The 21,773-nt window shown below is 43.7% G+C and overlaps 2 protein-coding genes across 5 annotated transcripts; both read left to right on the plus strand.

Annotated features, from left to right (window-relative positions):
* The first annotated feature begins 351 nt into the window (after nucleotides 1-351).
* On the plus strand, nucleotides 352-5,906 carry PTGES2 (prostaglandin E synthase 2). Of its 3 annotated transcripts, XM_030461202.1 has the most exons (8): nucleotides 352-518; nucleotides 585-611; nucleotides 1,531-1,725; nucleotides 2,410-2,465; nucleotides 3,095-3,247; nucleotides 3,814-4,014; nucleotides 4,305-4,422; nucleotides 5,119-5,901. In XM_030461202.1, the coding sequence occupies exons 1-8, from the start codon at nucleotides 381-383 to the stop codon at nucleotides 5,239-5,241; spliced, it is 1,011 nt and encodes a 336-aa protein (XP_030317062.1). In that variant the 5' UTR covers nucleotides 352-380; the 3' UTR covers nucleotides 5,242-5,901. The 3 variants fall into 3 exon arrangements, with proteins under 3 accessions (XP_030317062.1, XP_030317061.1, XP_030317063.1); XM_030461201.1 differs by having other exon boundaries at nucleotides 352-611; XM_030461203.1 differs by lacking the exon at nucleotides 3,095-3,247 and having other exon boundaries at nucleotides 352-611; nucleotides 5,119-5,906.
* Nucleotides 5,907-5,981: 75 nt separating this feature from the next.
* ODF2 (outer dense fiber of sperm tails 2) lies at nucleotides 5,982-20,672 on the plus strand. Of its 2 annotated transcripts, XM_030461200.1 has the most exons (21): nucleotides 5,982-6,300; nucleotides 7,902-7,983; nucleotides 9,049-9,120; nucleotides 9,364-9,486; nucleotides 9,727-9,897; nucleotides 10,819-10,985; nucleotides 11,548-11,677; nucleotides 11,753-11,884; nucleotides 12,124-12,198; nucleotides 12,297-12,368; nucleotides 12,932-13,048; nucleotides 13,789-13,974; nucleotides 14,773-14,882; nucleotides 15,582-15,717; nucleotides 16,368-16,478; nucleotides 16,591-16,695; nucleotides 17,242-17,400; nucleotides 18,258-18,358; nucleotides 18,887-19,049; nucleotides 19,449-19,574; nucleotides 20,142-20,672. In XM_030461200.1, exons 1-21 carry the CDS (start codon nucleotides 5,996-5,998, stop codon nucleotides 20,313-20,315), a joined length of 2,817 nt encoding a protein of 938 aa, XP_030317060.1. In that variant the 5' UTR covers nucleotides 5,982-5,995; the 3' UTR covers nucleotides 20,316-20,672. The 2 variants fall into 2 exon arrangements, with proteins under 2 accessions (XP_030317060.1, XP_008489649.1); XM_008491427.2 differs by lacking the exons at nucleotides 5,982-6,300; nucleotides 9,049-9,120 and adding an exon at nucleotides 8,627-8,780 and having other exon boundaries at nucleotides 7,901-7,983.
* Nucleotides 20,673-21,773: the final 1,101 nt, after the last annotated feature.

Genomic DNA, 21,773 nt, shown 5'->3' on the forward strand with positions numbered 1-21,773 from the left:
CCCGTGCTGTGCCTCGAGTGGAAGAACTGCACATTACTGTACTTAACAGATGTAACCATGCTTTAATGAAAACCACGACAACTTTCAGCGTGAAGGTTTGTTCTTGCACTGTGGGTACATGCCCCTCAGAATCGGCAGCCCCAGACGGGCAGGACATGCTCTCAGAGAACAGATTAATTTACTTCCATTTAATGCTTTCATTAACAACTACTGCGAGAGACCGAGGCCGCGCTGTCTGTGCCTCCCTACAATCCACCGGATCCGCTACCCTCACTGCGCTCTCCCCTCCGCTGCCGCCATTTTAGGGGCGGGGAGGTTGGTGGGGCGGGACTGTCCCCTGAAGCCCTTCCCCGGGCGCCCACCCGCGCCGTGCCGGGAAGATGGCTGCTGCTGCTGCCGCCGGCCGGGCCTGGCGAGCCGCTGGGCTGCTACCGCCTTGGCGGCTGTGGGCTCCGTGCAGGGCTTATGGGGCTGCTGCTGCTGCTCCTCCTGTTCCTGGGGCTCGCAGGAACGGGGGCCGCCTGCTGCTGGGCGCTGCCTTCGCGCTGGGCGGAGGTGCCGGGCTCTTCCTGGCGGCGCGGCAGCGCCTGCGGGAGCACTCGGCCGCTGAGGTAACGCGTTGCCGGGCCCCGCTCGCCACTAGAGATGGTTCCCCCTGCCCGCGTTCTGCTCCCCTTCAGGCCGCCATCCTCGCCTGCTTCCCCGGCTGCCTGCCCTTCCCTCGCCGCCTGCGTTTCCCCTTACCCCCCAGTGCCCAGCGAGGCCCGGGCACAACCGCGAGTCCCTGTGGACGGAGCTCAGGGGGGGCAGGAGTGGTTTCTTACCGCTTTGCGGAGAAGAAGCGGTTACTTTTGCTTCGGTTTCGGTGGAAAAACAAACGAGGAAAAAACAAAACAAAACCAAACGCTTAAAATTGTGAAAAGAGGCCGTGGCAGCGCTCTGAGCAGCTGTAAGGCATTCCTGTCAGACTTAGAGCTCGCTGGGGCTGTAGCAGCGTGGTCTGTCAGAGATGTTGCTTTTCCCATGGCCTGTCAATCGCTGAAGGACAGCAGCGTTTGGAAATACCCCCTTCGGTGTTTGTGCTCCCCTCTCGTCTCAGTTGTGTACAGGATGGTTAATCCCAGGAATCTGCACTGGGGCAGACTCAGCTAAAATCAACAGCAAACTTTCTGTCTCCTCTCACCATCCTGGGCAGGGGTTATGTTATGGTTTAAAGATTGTTAAAATATGATTGTGTTTTTATTTAGTTTCAGAATTGCGTGTAGAAGGGTAAACTGTCTGGATTTACTTTTTTTTATCAGGCAGTGAGCAGGAGTTTCTGTCAGATTAAATGTTTAGAAAAACAAATATTTGATCCTAATGGTGAATATTTGTGATGCCATTTAAAGCATTTGTTAGTCAAGATACTTTGGTGATCAGATATTGAAACAGTGTCAATGACTATGCCTTAAAACAAAAGTGAGGGTGGAAGGAAGGTAATATTTCTCTTTTTAGCAGAAAATTGAAGCTTCTGGTCTCTTCCTTCCCTAGCTGCCTGCCGGGAGCCTGCAGCTCACTCTGTACCAGTACAAAACGTGTCCTTTCTGCAGCAAAGTTCGAGCTTTTCTTGATTATCATGGACTGCCCTATGAAATTGTGGAAGTAAACCCGATAATGAGGAAAGAAATCAAATTTTCTTCCTACAGAAAGGTGCCTATCCTGCTAGCCAATGCTGGAAGCCCTCTGGTAAGCCTTAATGTGTTGAAAGCTTGATTTCCTCATGAGCAATGAATTGGAGGCTGGCTTTGTCACCATCTTGTCTTTGTGGTTTATCACATGCAGTGTAATCTTTAGATCATTTTTTAATCTCTCAAGAGCCCAAGATTTGTTTCTTGCTTCATCATTTCCTATGTCTTGGCTGTATTAGAGTTTTTTGTTGGCCTTCCTTACAAGGCATGTTGTTTATGTAGTGGCTCTAATCCGGTGATTATCCAGCTTCTGTCAGCCCTTATGCAGGGCTGTCATTTGTAGCAGTGGTAACAAGAACTGTTTATACTGTGGGGGAAATGAATGAGATCACAAGAACACTGAAGATTCAGCTTGGTTTGATTTTTTTGTTTTTTTTCACTGATGTGTTGCTTTTCCTCCTTTGCTGCCAAGAATCTAAATACAAACCCCAGTGGTATCACATGTGTACTCTTAGGTCCTCTATTGTCAGAACAAAAGACAAAGCTGAAGTGATGCTCTGAAGTAATCACAGAGGAGATATGAATATCAGACTGTCTTTAGATGTACAGGAGCTCCAGTGGAAATGCAAAGGGATTGCAGTACTAACTTGGACCCTCAGCATGCAGGGAAAAAGGTTTTGAAGAATTTACTTTTCAGTCTCACCACCCTCTTTTAAAAGTTTGTTTTAATTATGTTTTTCAGCAATTGAATGACTCTTCAGTGATCATCAGTGCAATAAAGACCTATCTCATTTCCAAGTAAGACAATGGGGTGATGAGAAAAGTGTTGAAAGTGAATGGCCCTGGTGAACTGGGGACTGATAAGACTCTTCTCAAACACAGAAATGTCTTGCTGACCTTGACCTCTGGACCTCTGGGTGTTTGGCCCAGCAGACCTGATCCTGGTTTGTGATATGTGTGGATGGTGCCTAGAGATATTGTGATACGTATCTGCAGTGAAGCTTTTACCTTTCAGAACTACTATTTTTTTTTCTTTGCATATGAGTTTCTCCTTGTGCAATGAAAGACTGACTAAAATATGGACTAGTGTTAGTCCTGGAACTAAGATTACATTTATCCAGGTACAAGATCTAGAATGAAATGAAACTGATGTGCCTGTGGCCTGTTCCTTAGGTCTGTTCTACCACACACTTGAGAATGGTAGGAAGCTTTATGCCTGCAAAAATTTTTTGTTCTGATACAAAGAAATGTACACTAAGAATAGTTATCAGCAAGAAGTTGTTCCAGAGGCTTTTCAAAACTGACTTCAAGCAGAATTTGGAGCCTCATGCACTTATTTTTAGAATAATACATTTTAAAATGTGTGCCTTTTCATCTGCTCATTTATGTAGTGGCCAGATCAGTGCTGACTGTTTTTGTGTCCATAGGAGGAATAGCTTAGAAGAGATCGTGTCCTTTTATCCTCCTATGAAGACTGTAACTGAGCAAGGCAAGGAGGTATTGGAGTATGGGAATAAATACTGGCTGATGCTTGATGAGAAGGAGACAAAACGGGTCTACCCTGTCAAAGAAGTGAGAGTGTAAGTGCTCTTAAGTTTCTGTGCTCTTCAAGAATAAGGTCACTGCCTCCTCCAGTGGCATGCATTTGGGGATGATGCATGTATCTAATCTTGCTGGTGCTAACAGATCCTGCCACGTCCTCTTGGTGTTTAAAAACTTGGTGGCCGGGAGGGGTGGTTTTGCTGTGTCTCTGACATAATTTGGAGTAATTCTGTTGGATGGCCTAGTTCCCACCGTCATGGTCATGCGAGGCTTCAGTTGCCTCCAGCTTCCTTCTTGCCTCTTCTTTTATATCACAGGGGAATGCTAGGGAGTGGTAGTTTCCCTTTCTGCTTTAGCTCTCCTATTGGGAGGAGAAGCTAGTGCTCTGTCTTAGTCTTAATTTTAGTTTGAGGTTGGAGGAGCCTTGCCAAAGGTACTGATTCTGAGTGCATTTCAGAGAGGTCACCAGGGCACAAGGCTGGGCAGGAATTTTTGACACATTCATTCTTGGCAGAGACTCTGGCTAATGCCAGTGTGATTCTGCCTCCTATAGTCCTGCAATCTGTAACTCATTCACTGAGAAGTCTCTTTTGAATCCTTGCAGGGAAGAAATGAAGTGGAGAAAATGGGCAGATGATTGGCTTGTTCACCTCATCTCCCCCAATGTTTACCGAACCCCCAGAGAAGCTTTGGCATCTTTTGATTACATTGTCCGTGAGGGGAAGTTTGGTACCCTGGAAGGTTTATTTGCCAAGTACATGGGGGCTCTTGCCATGTTCTTCATTAGCAAGAGGCTGAAGAAAAGGTTGGTACCACTAGAAACCAAGTACACAGGAGGAACCTGCTTAGTTGTGAACCCCTAATGTCAAAGAGCAGAACCTAAGTGTTCAACTATTTAAAACATGAGTAACAGCTGTACTTCTTTAACTGGAGATATTGAACCCATCTGTTCATCTATTTATTTAGTCACTAGTTGTGCCCTTTGCTCTCAGAGACCATCCAGTTCCCAGGCAAAGACCAGCCTATAAGAGCAGAGATGATAAAAGGTTAAAGAAGCAAACTGATGTCTTCAAACTAGTTCTTATCTTTCTCCAGACATCACCTTCAAGATAATGTCCGAGAAGATTTGTATGAAGCAGTTGATAAGTGGGTGAAAGCTGTTGGCAAACATCGACTCTTCATGGGTGGAAACCAGCCAAACCTTGCTGACTTGGTAAGGGTTTAATCCCTGAATTTATTGTTAGGTGTACTACAAATGATCCATCTGCTCATCTGTGTGAAATGATTAATACAGAGGCAGAGAAGGTCAGTTGCATGAGATACATTGTCCACAGGCTTTATGCAGTAATACAATTCTCACATGAAGGGGACCTAGAAATTTGTGTTCAGTAGGACAGTATTTGTTAGGTTCCTCCAGCAAAATGGTTCCTAAATTAGAACCCACAGTTCCCATCTGCAGCTAGATGTTATTGATCACATGGAAACAGGATACAAGCAGGTTACAAGCCTGGTTACTGCTCTGACTCATGATTGCTGGTGAATAAAACCTCTACCCCTACAGGTTTATTAAATTCAGTGCTGCTGGGATTTCCCTTGCAGGCAGGAGTGCAGAGTAGAGCAGGATTCATCCCTGCCACCGGCAGTTCTTGGGAGAGCTAGTGAAGCATTTCAGGCCAGGGCTTGATGGAGATGGGACTAACCTTTTCTCCATAGCTGCATGTAGATTCTGATCTTCCTGTACTGGAAGACATTCATATTTGTGGCTACCTTTCTGCTAATCAGCAGCAGAGCAGATGGCAAGACAGGGAAAGAACCTTACTAGCTAGGCTGTGGAGCTAGGCACCCTTAGCCAAAGCCATTTTTCCCTGCTGACTCTGAGTGTTGTTGTAATCTTTATCCTCTGGTACAGGCAGTGTACGGGGTCCTCCGAGTCATGGAAGGGCTGGAAGCCTTTGATGACATGATGGTTCACACCAAGGTTCAGCCTTGGTACCAGCGCATGGAAGAAGTCATTCAAAAAGTTGCAGCCTGATTCCTGCTGCAACTGCCTTCCTGAAGTACTTGCATGGTAAAAAAATTTCAGAAGGAATGGAATTTATTTTTTAAGAGTTGAATGGACTGGTCACACCGAATGGACTGAGATGCAAGCACCAGAGACTGTCCTGTGTAGAGAATCAAGTGTTGATGAGCAGAAGGGATCCGGCTGCTCATGTGTTTCAACATAGTATTTAGGATCTTGGACACTGCTGGAGAGGACAAACTCTGTACTGAAAAAAGCAGTAAATAAGCTGCTTTTAGCAGGGAGCCCTTCTCAGAGCAGGTAAAAGCAAGCTGCTGGTGGCTAGTGTTACAGCCATATCAGGTCTGAGCAGCTTTTGCTTCAGGCTGTCTTCCGCTACTCATCCATTCGTTTTCCTGACTGAGACACTGGATATTAGTCTTTAAATGACATTTTCCTGCAATAGAATACTGTAAGCTCAGTGCTGAGGGAACGGGAGGAGAAGCATCCTTCCCCTGTGACAGGAACCACGCTGCCCACGACAGAATTGTGGGCGTTTAATCTTCCATGTCAACGGTTCTTCCCAGTACTGTACGGTCTGCAAGGATAAAAGCTTGCTTCTCTCCTGTCAGCTCCGAGTCCTTAACACCGGGAAAGCACAAATGGAAACAAAAAAAAATACACTTTGTATCATCTAACCCTGAAAATCAGTTTGTAAAACGGATTCGGGGGAATCTTTAGGGGGGAGCGGCGAGGGGGTTCACGGGGAACCCCCTCGCCGCTTTTAATGGTGGGCTCTTCCGAATCGGTTTCACGTCACTATGGTGACGGGATCCATTGCGTATTCCGTCGGGTTGTGACGCGACGGGGGGCGGGTGACCAGGGAGGTTTGAATCGCCCAATGTGGGAGCCGCGGGCGGCGGGGTGGCGGCAATCCCGGAAGTGCTGCCGAGGCTCCTGCCCCTGGTGCGGGCTCCCGCCTCCCCTTTCGCTCCGGTTGCGGGGTATCTATGGCAACAGCAGCACCTCCCGCCGCCTTCCCGCCACCGAAGACCTCCTGAGGTGGTCGCGGCCCCCGCGCTGCTCTTCATGGTGAGGTTTGGGGGGGGAGGGGGGTTGCTGGGTGGGGCCCCGTCAGGAGGGTGGGGGTTCCCTTGCACATCCACACCCGTTGGAGTAATTCTTTAGGCGCCTTCCCTTTGGAGGAAATGGCCTCAAGGGGAAATACAGTTCGGTTATTAAAAGAAACTTCATCGCTTGAAGTGTTTTCCAACACCAAGACAGGTTGCCCAGGGAGGTGGTTGAATCGCCATTCCGGGAGGTGTGTAAAAATGTGCTCAGGGATAGATGTTTTAGAACTGGGCTTGGGAGAGTTCGGTTCATGGTTAGACTCGATGACCTGGAAGGTCTTTTCCAAGCAGAACCGTTGCGTGGCCCCTCGCCCTGTCAGCGGTCCCACCTTCCTCGGCGTGGTCCTTCCCGCCGCGAGGGAAAGCGGGAACTGTCCACAAAGCTTCAAACACACAGTGGGAAACGCTTTCGGTACCGGGACACAGACAGGCTGCGAGGGTTGGTTACACCCCTGGGGTTTTACAGCCCCATCTGGGTGTAAAACCCTGGCCTTGGAGCTGATCCTGCCTTGGGCAGACTGACCCCAGAGCAGGTCCCTGCCAGCCTGAGGTACCCACAGGTTCTTTGAAAAGCCCTCAAAAGTTGAATTCCTGACATAAACTTTGTTGCTAGGGGAAGCTGAGTCTCTTGCGTCTCGCTTGAGGTGATTCAAAAGCTCTGTGTAGGTTCTCAGTTGTTCTGTAGCATGTTTAGTTCTGAGGAGAGTTTAACCCTCAGGAAGAAGGGGATTAAAACACCCAGCAAGTGTTTGGACTCCCCTATAAACTGGGGAGTCCTGCTCCTTCAGGGAAGTGTTGCTTCCTGCTAAAGGAAGTACAATTGTGTTTTCCCCTCTGTAATTTTTGTAATTCTGACATGATACACAAGTGTATTTTGTCTCTAATACATACTGCTCAAAAACAGATGCAGTAAAATTAGTTTTATTTAACATAGGGTATTTCATCAACCTTGGCAAGCTGCCAAATTAATCAGTAAGCGATAAAGAAGAATCTAAATTCCAGTCCAGCAGAAGTATCATACAAAATCTACCACATTGCATGCAGCACAAGTCTGTATGGTGCTGGGTTTCCTTCAGCATGGGCACTAATTTGGATGCATCTCTTTAGCCTGCAAAACTATGTAAACCTAGAATCTTAACAGAATTTGTCAATGATGGCGGAATTTAGGGAAGGTGTGGCATTTGAAAGGGATTGTACAGATATGCTGGGAACTATTCCAGTGTTGTTTCCTTATGAAATTGGTTAAAATTGCAGTTAGAATTTGAAGGTTTGTAACTTTATATAAAGGTACATCATAGGTAATCATAGGTACATCATAGGTAATTCCATAAAACCTTTTCCATTGTTTAAAGCAACCTTCATCATCAATACGTAGGAATTACAGTCTTAGTCTTTCCCTCATCCCATGCTTGTCAGAGGAATCCAGGACACACCAACTTCTGTTGTTTGGGTTCATATATTTGATGTGTTTCAGCCCATGTGTTGCCTTCAGTGGAAAGAAAGTGAGTGTTCAGAAAATGGCACCTTTTTCTTTTAGTGTTAATTCTTTTATTTCTGTATCAGGTGCCCCTCATCCATCAATGATGTAACTGGAGTCTCTATACAGAGCACACAGTCAAGAAGAGCTAAAAGCTTTAGAATAACTGTAAGTAATTTTACCAAAAATTGACAAAACCCTTCTGGCCAGAATCAGAATAGTCCTGCTGGTGATTTTTGTAAGATTTGCAGTTGCATTATACCATTACCTCAGTCCAAGATTCAGGCTCAAGGGTGATTTGAACCTTGCGTCTCTAGGCTTTTCCTTGTACTAGATATTGGTTAAGGTTATGCTTATTTTTTAACTTTAAGACACTTTAAGAGTTAAATGCATATGTCAGTTTCCAGGTTCAACATTCTAGGATGGGAAGAGCCGATGGTTTCCTGATGATTTTTTCTTAACTAAACTGTTGAATTAATGCTCCCTCTCCCTGTCAAATTTCTCTTCATAACCATATCATGTTCATTGCTGGCAGCCTTGATTTAGTTACTTGCTTTAAGACTTGGACTCCAATGACTCTTCCAGACACCTGGCATCAATCCAACTGCATTTGGTCTTTGATAACCACATTAAAAGCAAAATACCATAAGCAGGGAAATCACTTGTATTAATCTTAGTTCTACAGCAAAATAGGGTGCAATTCAAAATGGCAGATGCTACTGAAAGAAAGATCAAACTTTGACACAGGCTGGCCACTGTTGCTCTCTGGCACAGAGAGAAGGGTTGTTATTTCCAGTTTCCTTATTCACAGGTTTTCTTTCATTGTATTACCCTTTCCCATTTGTGGGAGAAGAGCCATGAAGAGCCGTTCCTCATCTCCCCCTTTGCACGTCCATGTGGATGAAAACACCCCTGTCCATGTCCATATAAAAAAGGGTCAGAAAACCACACCTGCAAAATTCCAGGTAGGAGTGTGTAGCTGGGTGTTTGTAAGGGCTACAGAGAAGAAGGTGAATGGTCCTAGAAGCACCACGAAAATCTTCAAGGTGTCTTTTACTGTTGTATTAGAACTGTAGGATGTATATTCGTATTCAGTGGTGAATTGTCAGTAATCACTTCAAATACTTCTGTGAGATGGATCTGGAATGAAGAAGGGATCTCCCAGGTTGTTCCTTCTTCATGTGAATGGTTGCATTGCTGTGTGTTGGTGGGGTTTTTTGTATCTCCATACAGAGGAGACTTCCTTCCTCCCTGCCCCCATCTCCCTTCCCTGGCCTACTGGGTAAGGCTCTCATCACATCACAGGTATTCTCAGTGTTGCTATGTGATAAATAAGAATAACCTACAACATCTAGCCATGCTATGTGCAATAATCTTTTCCTTCTCACTGGTGTTGCTCTCCTCTGATGGCTGCTGACTTCTCTGAGCTCTTGTATCATGTGAAACTTTGTGATATTTTCATACGAATTAAATTTCATTTGGTTTTGCAGCACTAAAAGCTGTAAATAGTTCTTCAAAAGTCTGTGATTTTTTTTTCTCATTCTTTAGCAAAAGCAAAAGAAAAAGAAAGGGGATACCATGAACATCAGCCGAGCTGCCCGAATGAAAACTAAGGCCCCCTGGATACCCCCAGGCAAAACATCTGTCCGGGAGTCCCCCTGCAAATGGGAGGTATGGCAAAATCTCTAAAAAACCTTCCAGGGTTATCTGAGGCTTCCTTTTCTGTTTCAGCCTTTTTGCATTCTTGACCTTTCCCTGATGGAAACGAAATGTTTACTGTGGGTTTTTTTCCTTAATAAGCTTATTGCAGTGATGCAACCTGGTCTCTGGTTTTGGCAGAGTTAGGGTTAGAATACTGTTTATAACTACAGTAAAAAAATAATAAAATGCTCTTTATTGCTTTTCTACCAGGGACCAACTCACCGCCTGGAAATTACACCTCCAGATTCAGAAAAAATGCTGTCAGTTTTGCGCCTGAGTGACTTCTCTACAGATGAGGAGGATGCTGTTTGCAGGAAAATGAATGATTATGAAAAGAAAATAGATAGCCTGATGAATGTGGTGGGGACGCTGAAGAATGAGGTGAGGACACAGTGCAAAGACTTCTGGCTAAAGCTTTGTAGATAATTGCTTGGCAAGAGGGGCTGGAGTCAAGTCTTGGTGCAATGGAAGACTACCCAGAGGAGGAAGACTACTTTAAGCAAGTCTTTAGCTTGCTTAAAACCAATAAAAATCAGTCTGAGTTGTTCAGAAGAGCTGAACTGTCCTAGTGAGATATTAAGCCCTACTATGAAACATTTTAAAACATAAAGTGTTGCTGTGCTTCAGTTTTCAAATAATCTGTCTTCTTCAGAAGCAAGTCCGGTACAGTAGTTCAACCTGCCTCTAGGTTCTCTCTTCTTTCACATCTTCCAGTGTTTGTAGTGCTCTTAACTGCCAAATGAAATGCATGTGTCTTTCTTGAGGAGCAATAATCAACTTCTGAGCCCCATTCAGCTCCTGAGTAGTTTGTACACAGTTTCATTTGCACTGCCAGCAGTGACATGGCGCTGCCACAGAACCTCCTGAGTAATCAAGACAGGATAGATGGAAGCAAAATGCCAGGCACTATTTAGGTTTGTTTCCCCTGGTTCCCTGGATCAAGCAATAGTTGGAGTAATGGGAGCCATCTTCAGTGTGTGAACTGCTACCAGAGCTCCTTCCCTGCCATGTTTGAGGTCTGTCACATATCTCATGGCTGATGACAATTTTTGATTTGTCACTTAGAGCCAGGATGCTCGTGTCTCCCTGTGCTTGTGGGGTACAAGATACTTCCAGGCAATAAGTGACCTACACCCTTTTTGCACAGGAACAGCCTGGAAGTATCCAGGGAGAAAAAACCCAACAGAAATCATCATTTGTTGTTTGGTGCAGTTGGTTGCTGTTTCACTGGTTTGAGATGTGGATTCTGTGTATCACTTTAAAAGCACCTGGTTTGTCTCAAGTTCTATTTATCTTCATCAGGTCAAGCTGCAGAAAAAGGAGGAGCAGCAGCGAGTGACAAAGCGTCTCCTTGAGGAGCAGAAAGAAGAACTGAATGAAGTCACACAGGAGCTGGTGGAGACAGAGCATGAGAATTCAATGCTGAGGCGCAATCTGGAACGCATAAAGGAAGAGAAAGATCTGACCCTGTAAGAAAGCTCCAGTTCTCCATTGCTACTGCAAGCAGTGGTATTTACAGTGCACCTCCCTCCTTCATAGCAGACATCATTTGAGTATTTTGTACCCTGGGTTGCAGTGCTGCTGAAGAGCTACTGTTCTTGGACTTCTTGTCCCTTTTAGAAAGGGGACTTGGAGGATCACTTGGAAGTTAATACCACATATTCCCTTTTCAGAAATCTTTGTGAATACTTCTGACATTACAAGCTCTGTCTAACAACTTTGGGCACAAAAAACTTAGGAAAAGCACAGCATTGTGTTTCGGGTTACGTAGTTTGTGCAGGCTCTGGTATGAGCCTGGCTTGTCCCCTCTAAATTCCTGCTTCATAGCTGTGGTCCTAGCAAGCTCCTGGTGTCAACTTACTGCCTTCTATCAAAGCAATTTCCCCACTGAAAAAGGGTAAATCTTACACCGTGTTTGTTAAGACTTTTTAGCCTCTGATTCGAGGGATTTTGTGGGTTTTATCCAATCAACTGCATATGGTACAGCTTTCAAAGCCTCTTGTTTCTCTGATAGCTGATTTTTCATTACAGGTTAGAAAATAAGTACTTGCATCATCAGAAGGAGTGTTTGATGTCCAAGCTGAATGATGCAGAAAGGGATGGAGCAGCTGCAACCAGGCAGATGCATGTCCTGAAGCACACCATTGAGAGACTCAACACTGTACGTGTCTTTCCCTTTTTCACCCTGCCCTGCCCTGTCCTTCTCTTCTTTATTTTTGCTTTGTTTTTCCTCTAGGAGAAACACATGAGCAGCTCAGACATTAACACACTGACAAGACAAAAAGAGCTTCTGCTCCAGAAATTGAGCACCTTTGAAGAAACCAACCGGACACTGCGAGAACTTCTCAGAGAGCATCATAACCGAGAGGTGAGCAGAGTGTTGTGCTGGAACTTTGGAAGAGTACAGGAGACTGTGTTGTCTTGTGGACTGAAATGGAATTCTTTTAACTCTCTTTGTTTTTGTGTCATAAAGGATGGATAGTTTTGTTTTCTGTTTTTAATTCCTACCTACTTCATAGAGTACAACTGACTTTTTCTGCTGTGAAGATGTTAAAGCATCTAAATTGACTTTTCATTAACAAATTTTTGCATGTATTTCTTTTGTAGAAAAATGCTCAGAAGATCCTGGAGCAGCAAGGAGCACTGCTAAAAAGGCTGGCTGATTCAGATGCAGAGAAAGTGGTAAGCAAACCATAATCTGTCAGGCAGTTACACCTCTTTCCCTCCATCCATCAACCTAAATGTGTTTGTTACTTAACATGTGAGTGGTGTTTTCTCAGCAACTTCAAATGAAGCTTCGAGAGAAAGAAGAGGAAGTGGACAATCTTACCATTCAGATACAGGATAAAAAGGTAGGTTTCTTTTTCTAGTTTTGTTTCCTGCTCCACCTTCCAGTTCTGTGGAACCTTAGGTAGTCCAAAAATACGAGTTTGTAATTGCAAAACAATTACTTTTTTAAGGGATCAGATGACTGGCTTGCTTATAAAATTAGACAGTTACCTATTCCCACACAGTTGTGGATTCAATTTTTTGCTAGTGAAACATCCATCACAAAGATGAATAGGTAGTGTTCTCTTTGCTTGGGTTTATTGCTGAATTGTCTTTCTGTTTCAAGATCCTTTTGGTTCCTGATGTCAAATTCCAGTCTGTCCCTCTCTTTAGGAAGTATAAAAAGGAATGTAATGGATGAGGGATGGAGGGATGTTTTGCCCTAGAAAAAATCTTCCAGAACAGTAATTTCCATCTCTTAAAAGGAATGGTTGCTCATTTGGTAGAGTAGAGGAGCTAAGAAGGAAAGCAGAGGTGGCTGGAGATCATTGAATGAAGAAATCTGGCACTGTTACATATTAGAAAGTATTCCTTCAATTAGATTGTTAAGGGAAAAAGGTCTGTGCCTTGTTTCCTTCTTATCCAGGACCAGGCAAAGGCAGCAGCTGAGCTCTCCAAATCCATGGAGGTTGTGAGAGGCCGTTTGCAAGCGCAGCTGCGGAACAAAGAAGCTGAGAACAACCGCCTGAGCATACAGATCCGGGTATGCTCCCCGTGCTCACCGGGGTTCTTTTCATTTGCTCTGGTGAACTGAGCTGACTGACAAGGGAACCAACCATTCCTCTTTGTCTGGTAGCCTGCAATACTGGCTGGTGATGTTTATGCTACTAACGTGCTGTACTTTTCAAATGAAGTGCACATAATTTTTAAAAGATGGCTTTGCATCTTTTCAAGCATCAGGACAGACTGTAGACTATTTAATGTGCTTTCTGGAAAAATTGCTGTCATGAGTTCCTGAGTTTGATCACACTCATGCATGTTTCCTGCAGTATCAATGCGGAGGAGAAAGTTCTCCTGGTTTATGTTGTTCAAAGTGTTCCATTTAACAGATCTGTTGATGTTCTGATGAACATTTGCATGGTAATTGCTTAGAAGGGCTTTAATTCTGTTAAAATATATGGCTGCATAAAGCAATATTATTACATGAGAGCATTTCAATTAATAAAGAGAATGTTCTGGGATAGATCAAAGACTGGTAGACTAGTATTTATCTTGGTCAGAAGATAAAAATCAGTATTTTAGAGAGCAGCTTATGAAAGAAGAAAATAAGACTTTTAGAAGGAAAGGAAGGCATACAATTGTGTAGGTGGAAAGTATCTCCAGGCTGGCAGTTGGGGGTTTATGCCCAGCTGTCTCCCTTGTTACTAGGAGCTCAGCTGCTGCTCTGGGTGTGCAGGTATAAGGACATCATTCCATGTGCTGTGTTTTCTCCTCCCCCTGCAGAATCTGGAGCGCAGTGAAGCTCAGCATAAGGCAGAGGTGGAACTTACTGTAGAACAACTGAAAGAACTAAAGCAGAAGGCAGAACGTGATAAAGAGGCCCTGAAAAAAGCCATCCGGGCACAGAAGGAACGGGCAGAGCGGACTGAAGATTATGCAGAGCAGCTGAAGGTCCAGTTAGCAGAGAAGGTACCTGATAATACAGAGACCTCATTTTCAGATCATGCATCTAAATTTTTGCTTTCTGTAGTGACCCTGGGGAGAGTCTCTGGTTTCAACTAATGAGATTTATTTCTGTCTTGGCCCATTTGTGCTCAGTTTAGAACAAATCCAGTTTTCTCAGCCATCACTGTATTTGCTGCATGTCCTTAACTTAGGATGTGTCATGACTTAGGGATTATAGCAGCAGGTCTGATTTTTCACCTGGTAATTTAGAACCATCTGAGACTTGACAAAAGTCAATGAAATAAACCTTTTCACTTCAGTTTTGGCTGAACATTCTGGATTGATTTGGTTGTTAATGGAGAAGCTACTTGAGTAGAAAAACACAAACACCTAGAGATGTACTGGAATTTCTTTTGAAAAATGACTGAAGAATATCAGGAAAAACTAGGAAAGTTAGGACTGAAACAAATTAGAAGGTAACATAATTTGTTACAAGGTACTTGATTTTATTTTTCTTCCTTGTTTTTAGAATTTCAGGGACCAGAGCTACTAGTAGAATCTTAGCCATGCTTTGTAGTTCTGATAGTTCATCTGCCCTCAAAGAGGATTCTTTTTTCACTGCTGTTATGTCTGCTGGCTGACAGCAGTGTTGGAGAGCACCTCTCTTGAAGGATCAAGAAGAATGAAAATAAATACTTGCCTTCAATCTTTTAAAAGTCATAGTGAAGGCTTCACATATCATTATATCTGCATGTTCTCTGCATGTGTCCAGTGACATTGTTGTTACTCTTTTTTTTCTCACGTATTTCTTTTGCTTGACAGGACAGCTATGTTGTTGAGGCACTGTCTACTCTGGAGTCCTGGAGGAGTCGCTACAACAAAGTAGTAAAGGACAAGAGTGACCTCGAACTGGAAATTGTTACACTGAACAGGTTGAAATAAAAATAGTGTAGAGAAACAAGTGTGAGTGGGGATGAGTTCTAAGTTCAAGGATAATTTAATTGAATAATTTAATTAAACTGAATAATTTAATTCCATTGCCTCTAACTGTCCAAGCAAAACCAGCAGTGCCTAAGGACTAGAGCAGAGTTTGGAGAGACAGAGAGAGAGAGAGAGAGAGAGAGAGAGATGTAGCTTCTGCTGCTGGCTTGCCATAGCATTTTTAGGATTTACCAACCCTTAAAACTCTATTTCTTTGCCATTTTGTAATGTATTGAAAGAATTAAGGCTGTCCTTTTGAGAACTCTTTGAGATGGTTGAATTAAAGGAGCCAGAAAAGACAGGCAGTGTGGTTTGTGCCATTTTTGTTTTGAAAGTAAATAAATGCATTAGTATCACTGCAGTAACAGTTGTTGCTGCAGGGAAAAATAGGTAGGTACAAGATGAAAGAAGTACCTCTATCCTGTGTATCTTGGAGGCAATGCAGTGAGCTCCAGGGAACAATTCATGTTTGTTTCCAGCAGGCTAAGAAGATTGAGGTAGTAGAACAGTGTGTAATGGATGGGTGTGCATACATAACTGGAGGAAGATGAAAGGATAGGGAAAAGTCCTGTTTCAGAAGCTGATTTGCAAGGGTTAGGAGTCTTATTCATTCTTGTCACTTAAGGATTAAATTTCTTTCTCTATGGCAGCCGTGTTGCAGAGTTACTGGAAGAGCAGACAAGCCTGGAGGACAAGATGAGGGAGGACAGAGAGGCTCTGGTGGATGAACTGCAAAGACACACTGCAGAGAACACTTCTTTCAAAATGGAGAATGAAAAGCTAAAGGTCAGTGGTTCTTAGGGGATTGAAGCTGAAGTAGTAGGGGGGAAAATTAACAATTATAACAAGCTTGGCCTCTGAGGACAGAGTTGAATTTCAGCCATTGCTCCCATTTAGTTTCAAACCTGTTTAGTTATCATAACCTGAGTATGATAGGGCAAGTGTGTTCAGAAGAGACAAAGAATGTGAACATTACAGGAAGGCTGGGTTTCTTCCATGTTTTGGATAGGAGTATTGCAAATCTGTTTAATACAACTGTGATCTTACATCTTGTCCTTACATCTTCATATTGATGGCTACAGAACAAAAAACTGTAGCTTATGCAGGGAGAATGGTAATCTCCAGAATAAAATAAGATGCCTGGCATATTTCTTCTGTCATCTCAAATCACTGGTGATCTTGTAGGTGACCTACATAGCTTCCTTCTTGGAAAGGTAGGCATTGATCCAAATAGAGACTGGCCCTAACCCCAGTAGCACAACACGTTCAGGCAAATGGAAAGACCACATATCCACCACAAGCCTCTGTGCTTTTCTGGTGTAAATTTGGCAACCCACTGAAGCCTGACAAAAGCACCTGTTTCCTTAGTCTAGAGCATGTTAGACAGCTGGCTTGGCTACTTCCAAGCACTTAAAGCATGATGTCTCTTTTTTCAGGCTAGTGTGGTCCCAATGGAGGAAAAGCTGAGCCAAGCACAGGTGGAAGTGCAGCAGCTCAAGAGCTCTGTCAGGAATTATGAAGGGATGATTGAAACCTACAAGTCAGAGGTAGGCATCATGTCAAAACCTCCAGTCCTTGCACAAAAGTGTTACTCTAAAGCATTGCATATTTGTTGAAGACATATATATAACAGATAAAGTGTGTGGGGTTTTTGTCCAGGTGTTGAAGACCAGAATGGAAGCAGATGATATGGCAGCAAAACTGGAGAAGTGTGATAAAGAGAACAAGACACTAAAGAATGAAATGGACAAGGAGATTGAACTGGTAACTATTCCTTTGAGGACTGACATGTTGTAAACATTCATGGATCTTATTGGTCTGAATATAGTGAAAAATGGCTGAATAAGTAAAAGGCTTATATGAGTTTGTCTTTTTCACAGGATTTTTTAATTCTGGAAAATTTATCAAACATTTAGAAGCTTCTTTTTGACTTTATGATTTTCTTTAGAGGTGTTTAAATTGCTTAGTGTGTGCTTTGCTGCAGAAGTAGTGGTTTAGAACAGTGGACTGTGCAGTTTACACCATTTTCTGATGTGGAACAGCTGTCCTCAGAAAAGAGCAAGCTTGTAGTAAAATCAAAACTCAGGATCCAAAATACTCATTATCACTCCATCCACAGGGAATGCCAGATCCTAAGAAAAAGCCTTGAACTTTGGCTTTGAAACTTAGCTTTGAACTCAAACACTGTCCAAATATCCACACAGTGCTTTGCAGTTGCAGAGTAACAAAACTAAATTAAAGCTGAGAAACCTTTTAGTCTTTACCTCATCAACATCAGGAAGTTCTTCATGTTGTCTTCTTTGACCACAGGTGCGTAAGCAGTTCCAGAGCAAGCTTGCTGAGCTGGAAAAGCTTCCTGAGATTCTAAAGATCACAGAGACACGGCTGGCAGAATGTCAGGACCAGCTTCAGAGTTATGAGAAGAAGAATGTGGACCTGTCTGTCATGATTGCAGATCTTCGTCAGCGGGTAAGGAACTGGCAGAGATTACCTGCAGCACAGGAATCCACAAGTCTGGAACCAAGCTGAATTTCACAGGAAGGTTCAAACTGCATCTCTGTTCTCGTCTCTTTTTGAAAAGATTAAACGTGCACTGCAAAATAAAGGTGTGTGCCATGTCTTTGTGCAAGTTAGTGGCTTAGCTAGCAGCATTCCTTACTGTTTGCAAGGTTTCTCATCTCTTGGTGCAGAACCCTGCTGGGACTTGAGTAGCAGCCGTGACATCACTTGCTAATGCCAGCACTTGATTCTGTTGCTTCCATCATCTTGTCAGCTTTCTCTCCTGTGGTTCTTTGCTGACAGTCCTGTTCCAACCTTGTTTTCTCACCTCGATTTCAAATTTTTTCTTCTCCACTCCTTGTTTTCCATCCCCAGGAGGAATGCATTGGAGATGCGGGACAATTACAGGCAGGCATGACTTCTACAACCATGTCTCAAGACACAGCAAATGATCTTGCAGTCTGGCTGCTTTACTCTGACTGGCTTGGAATTATAAACCATCCTTGTATTTTGGGCTCTAATGCATCTGTGAAGCTGCTCTCACATGTCTGCTTTTAGTGTGTGTGTGCTTTGCTGTCCTTACCCTCTGCATGCAAACGCTTATGGACCCCGCTGTTCATCTGCAATACAGAAGAGTTTTCTCCTATCTTTCCAAAAACTAACTGGAAGCACCAGCCAAATGGATGCTTAGTGCTTTGCTTTCCATTGTTCCTTTTCTGGCACTCTTCAGAAGTGGTGAATTGAGCACATTTCCTTCTGCGTACATTTTAGATGGTTGATCATGTGTGTGTAGTGAATACTCTGTAATCACTTACTGTAATTTTTAGATTGAGCTCCAGGGGGACAAAATGGAGATCACAAGAGAGAGGTATCAGTCTGCCCAGGAGGAGAGAAAACAGCTCACCTTGAAGGTGGAGGAGCTAGAAAGGTTAGAAATATTAGGTTATCTTAACTTTTCATTTCCATCCTCTTCCAATTTTTTTTTTTCAGGGGATTGAAACATCTTCAGTCTTGGTCCAGTTCCCAGCATGCTTCTGAGATTCTGTGCATTTGCTTATCCCACACGGATAGTGTAAAATTAATGGCTGTCCACTGGAGAGAGTTATGGGTTTTTGCAGCACCTTTTATGAATGTTGTTAGAAAGGATGACCTACACAGCAGATAAACCAGCTCCTTGTCCAATCTAGCCTGAAAATTTTGAAGTTACAGAGTATTAGTATTTTTATCTTTTTTAATAAATTTGTTTTAGTGACAGTATCAGGAAAAATTGAAGTATGAGAATACTCTTTGTCCCTCAGTCTTGGAAATTCTGATTTGAGAAATGGAGAAGTGTTTCGTGGTGCTCTTGCCTTTCATGGGGGGAATAGAATCTGTTTCCAGACTGGTCAGGACCTGTCTGGGAAGGCAAACACTCTGTAAAATGAATAGGTTTCCTTCCCTTATTGTCTTAACCTAGAAAACTAGAGACAACGAGTGCCCAGAACATAGAATTCCTTCAGGTCATAGCAAAACGTGAAGAGTCAATCCACCAGTGCCAGCTGCGCCTGGAGGAGAAGACGCGGGAATGCAGCTCCTTGGCACGGCAGCTGGAGATGGCCATTGAGGATGCCAAAAGACAAGTGAGTCATTTCTTCTGGGTCTGAATTTTCCCCAAACTACCCAACGTGTAAAAAGGGAGCGGTGAGAATGCAGGGAACACCTCCTCAGCCTGTAACCAAATTTTGTGTAAATTACACAACGTCTAAAAAACCTAATTTCGTGTAAATTGTCACGATCGATGAAATGCAGGTAATGAAATGTACTTGTGCTGTTTGTCAGCACTTTAAACCATGGAAAAACTGAACCCTGCTCTCTGGTTTGCACAAGAAGAGAGGAAAACACAAGGCTGAGCTCTTCTTATGGATTAGAATGTCTGCAGTTAAACAGTATAGGGCTTTTTGTGGGTAATGGAATGGAGAAAAAATCATTCTTCCATAGAAAACACTTTGACAAAGATGTTGTTCTGCTGTTACTCATAGGTGGAACAAACTCGAGAACGAGCAACATCTAGAGAGAGGGCAGCCCAGTCCAAGATGCTGGATTTGGAGACCCAGCTGAGTAGAAATAGAACAGAGCTGAACCAATTGCGTCGGAGCAAAGATGATGTGAGTAACTTGCAAGGGAAGCTCGTGCTGTGCTGGTGTCCAGGCAGCAACTGCAGTTCATAAACCCAGGTCCTATGGATTACTGTAAAAACAGTGCAAAGTTACATCTGAATTATGGACAGATTTCAACTTAATTTACTGGTTTTGGTTGCCTGAGAGAGAATGCAACTTCTCTTCTAGAGAAAAAGATTTATTCTAGAAGAAAGAAGGGGGATCGTTCGTAATATCCTGCTTACCCTTTTTATTTACTTGAGTTTTAGTTGGAATTGGATAGGCAGGTGGATGAGGTCAAGTTGCTCTTCAGAAAAGCTTTAACTTCCCCCTAACTACAGCTGATCAGTTCTAAAAGCTCAGGTAACCAACTTTGTCTCCTCCTGTTTTTATAAGCGGGTCAGAAATGAGCAGCAGAACAACTGATAAACACAGCGCTGTCTGCAGTAATGTTATCTGCTCCTGTGTGCTGATTCCTGCTGTTCTCAGCACTTCTGGGGAGCAGCTTATAATGAAAACCAAACAGGGTGACTTTTTGCTGTCTTTTCAGCTTTTGTTTTGCTCCCCTCCTCGTAGGCAGAGCGCCAGTACCAAAGCCGCCTGCAGGATTTAAAGGATCGTTTGGAGCAGTCGGAAAGCACCAACCGCAGCATGCAGAACTATGTCCAGTTCCTCAAGTCCTCCTATGCCAATGTTTTTGGAGAAAGTGCCTTGCTGGGCTCCCCCAGCCGTTCCCGTTCTTCTCCATGAGGACAGTGCTCTCCCTGCACCTCTATTTTTAAGCACAAAAGAAGCCCTATTTTCAAAGCCATATGACATGTAGAAAATAGGTTGGCATTTCAGGGTTGCTGGTAGGAGAAGTTTTCCTCTTTTCCTTGCAGCATGAGGTGATAAAATGATGGTAGCAGGTGTCCTGAGTGTAGGCTACCAGCAAATAGCAGTTTGGTGTTGGAGCTGAGCATTGCATCATAAGTTGTGGCACAAAACCAGGTGGTTTCAGCTCTTAAAACCCTTCAGTGGTTTTTATTGAGCATGTTAACGTTTTCAAGAGCTCTTTTTTTTCATTTCATGCTTCTTTCATTCTGTACTAGAGAGATCATGTGGGGCTTTTTGTTTGTGGGTTTATTTTTAAATTTTTTTAACACTGTATTGCTACATTGGATGATAGGATGGTGGGTGAGGTTCAGCCCACCAGAAGTGTGAAGCTGAAAAATAACTTAAGTGCCTGGTCTCTACTCTTAGAAGATATTATCTTCTGGAAAAAAAAAACAAAAAACAACAGTGTTTGGAAACAGTTTTATGCCAGAAATAATGTTAGGGTGTTTTTTACTTGATTCTTATACTCTCTGATCTTCACCTTGTTTTCTGAGTGTGATATTAATGTTGCTTTACTCCTCTCACCCTGATTTCCTGATCCTGAATATTCCCAGGACTGAGCCAAAACCATCTGAAGTCAAAGGAAAGATTGTAGCTTAACTTCAGTGGCACTTCACCACGGGTCTTGGAGTGAATGCTGTGCAAGTTCCCTGTGTGCATGAAATACTGACTTGGTCTTGAGCCACTCAAAGAGAAGCTCTGGATGCTCATTGTCATCAAACCAGCCTGCACCTTCTCCTGGAAAATCAGGTCTTCCATGTGTTGAGTCCCTAAATCTCATGCACTCTTTAGTTCACGTGCTTAGGGGCAAAACTAAACAGTTCTTATTATTCTGTCTCTTGTATCCTGTTCCTGTGCAATGTGGTCATTGGGTGGTATTTGTCACAAAGCTTTCCTAAATTAATTGGGTTTTTTAAAGTTCTCTAATTGTGTGTGTTTTAACACTTCAAAAATCCTAAAGGTGCTATGATAAAGCATACAATAAAGTACATTTCAATTGGCTGTGCTGGGGAGCTCCTCTCAAATCTATTTTTCTTGCCTTTTCTTTGGAAAAACAGCCCCAGCCAGGTCTGTGGGTGCAGGCAGCGTCCTTACCGCGTTCTTTGCGCGGTGGCTTTACTCTGCAGCCCGCGGTACACAGAATAAGGGGGAAAAGGAAGAAGCTGCCGCTTTTCCTCAGTCCCGCCCCATTCCTCGCCGCAGCCCCCGGGACGGGACGTGCCCCCCGGGACGGGACGTGCCCCCCGGGACGGGACGTGCCCGCAGCGGGTTTCGAACCTGTGGAGCGGGAAGGGTCAAAGCTCCTCCGCCACGCAAGGGGGCGCCCGCTCT

Source organism: Calypte anna, chromosome 17, assembly GCF_003957555.1.
Source record: "Calypte anna isolate BGI_N300 chromosome 17, bCalAnn1_v1.p, whole genome shotgun sequence".
Taxonomy (NCBI): domain Eukaryota; kingdom Metazoa; phylum Chordata; class Aves; order Apodiformes; family Trochilidae; genus Calypte; species Calypte anna.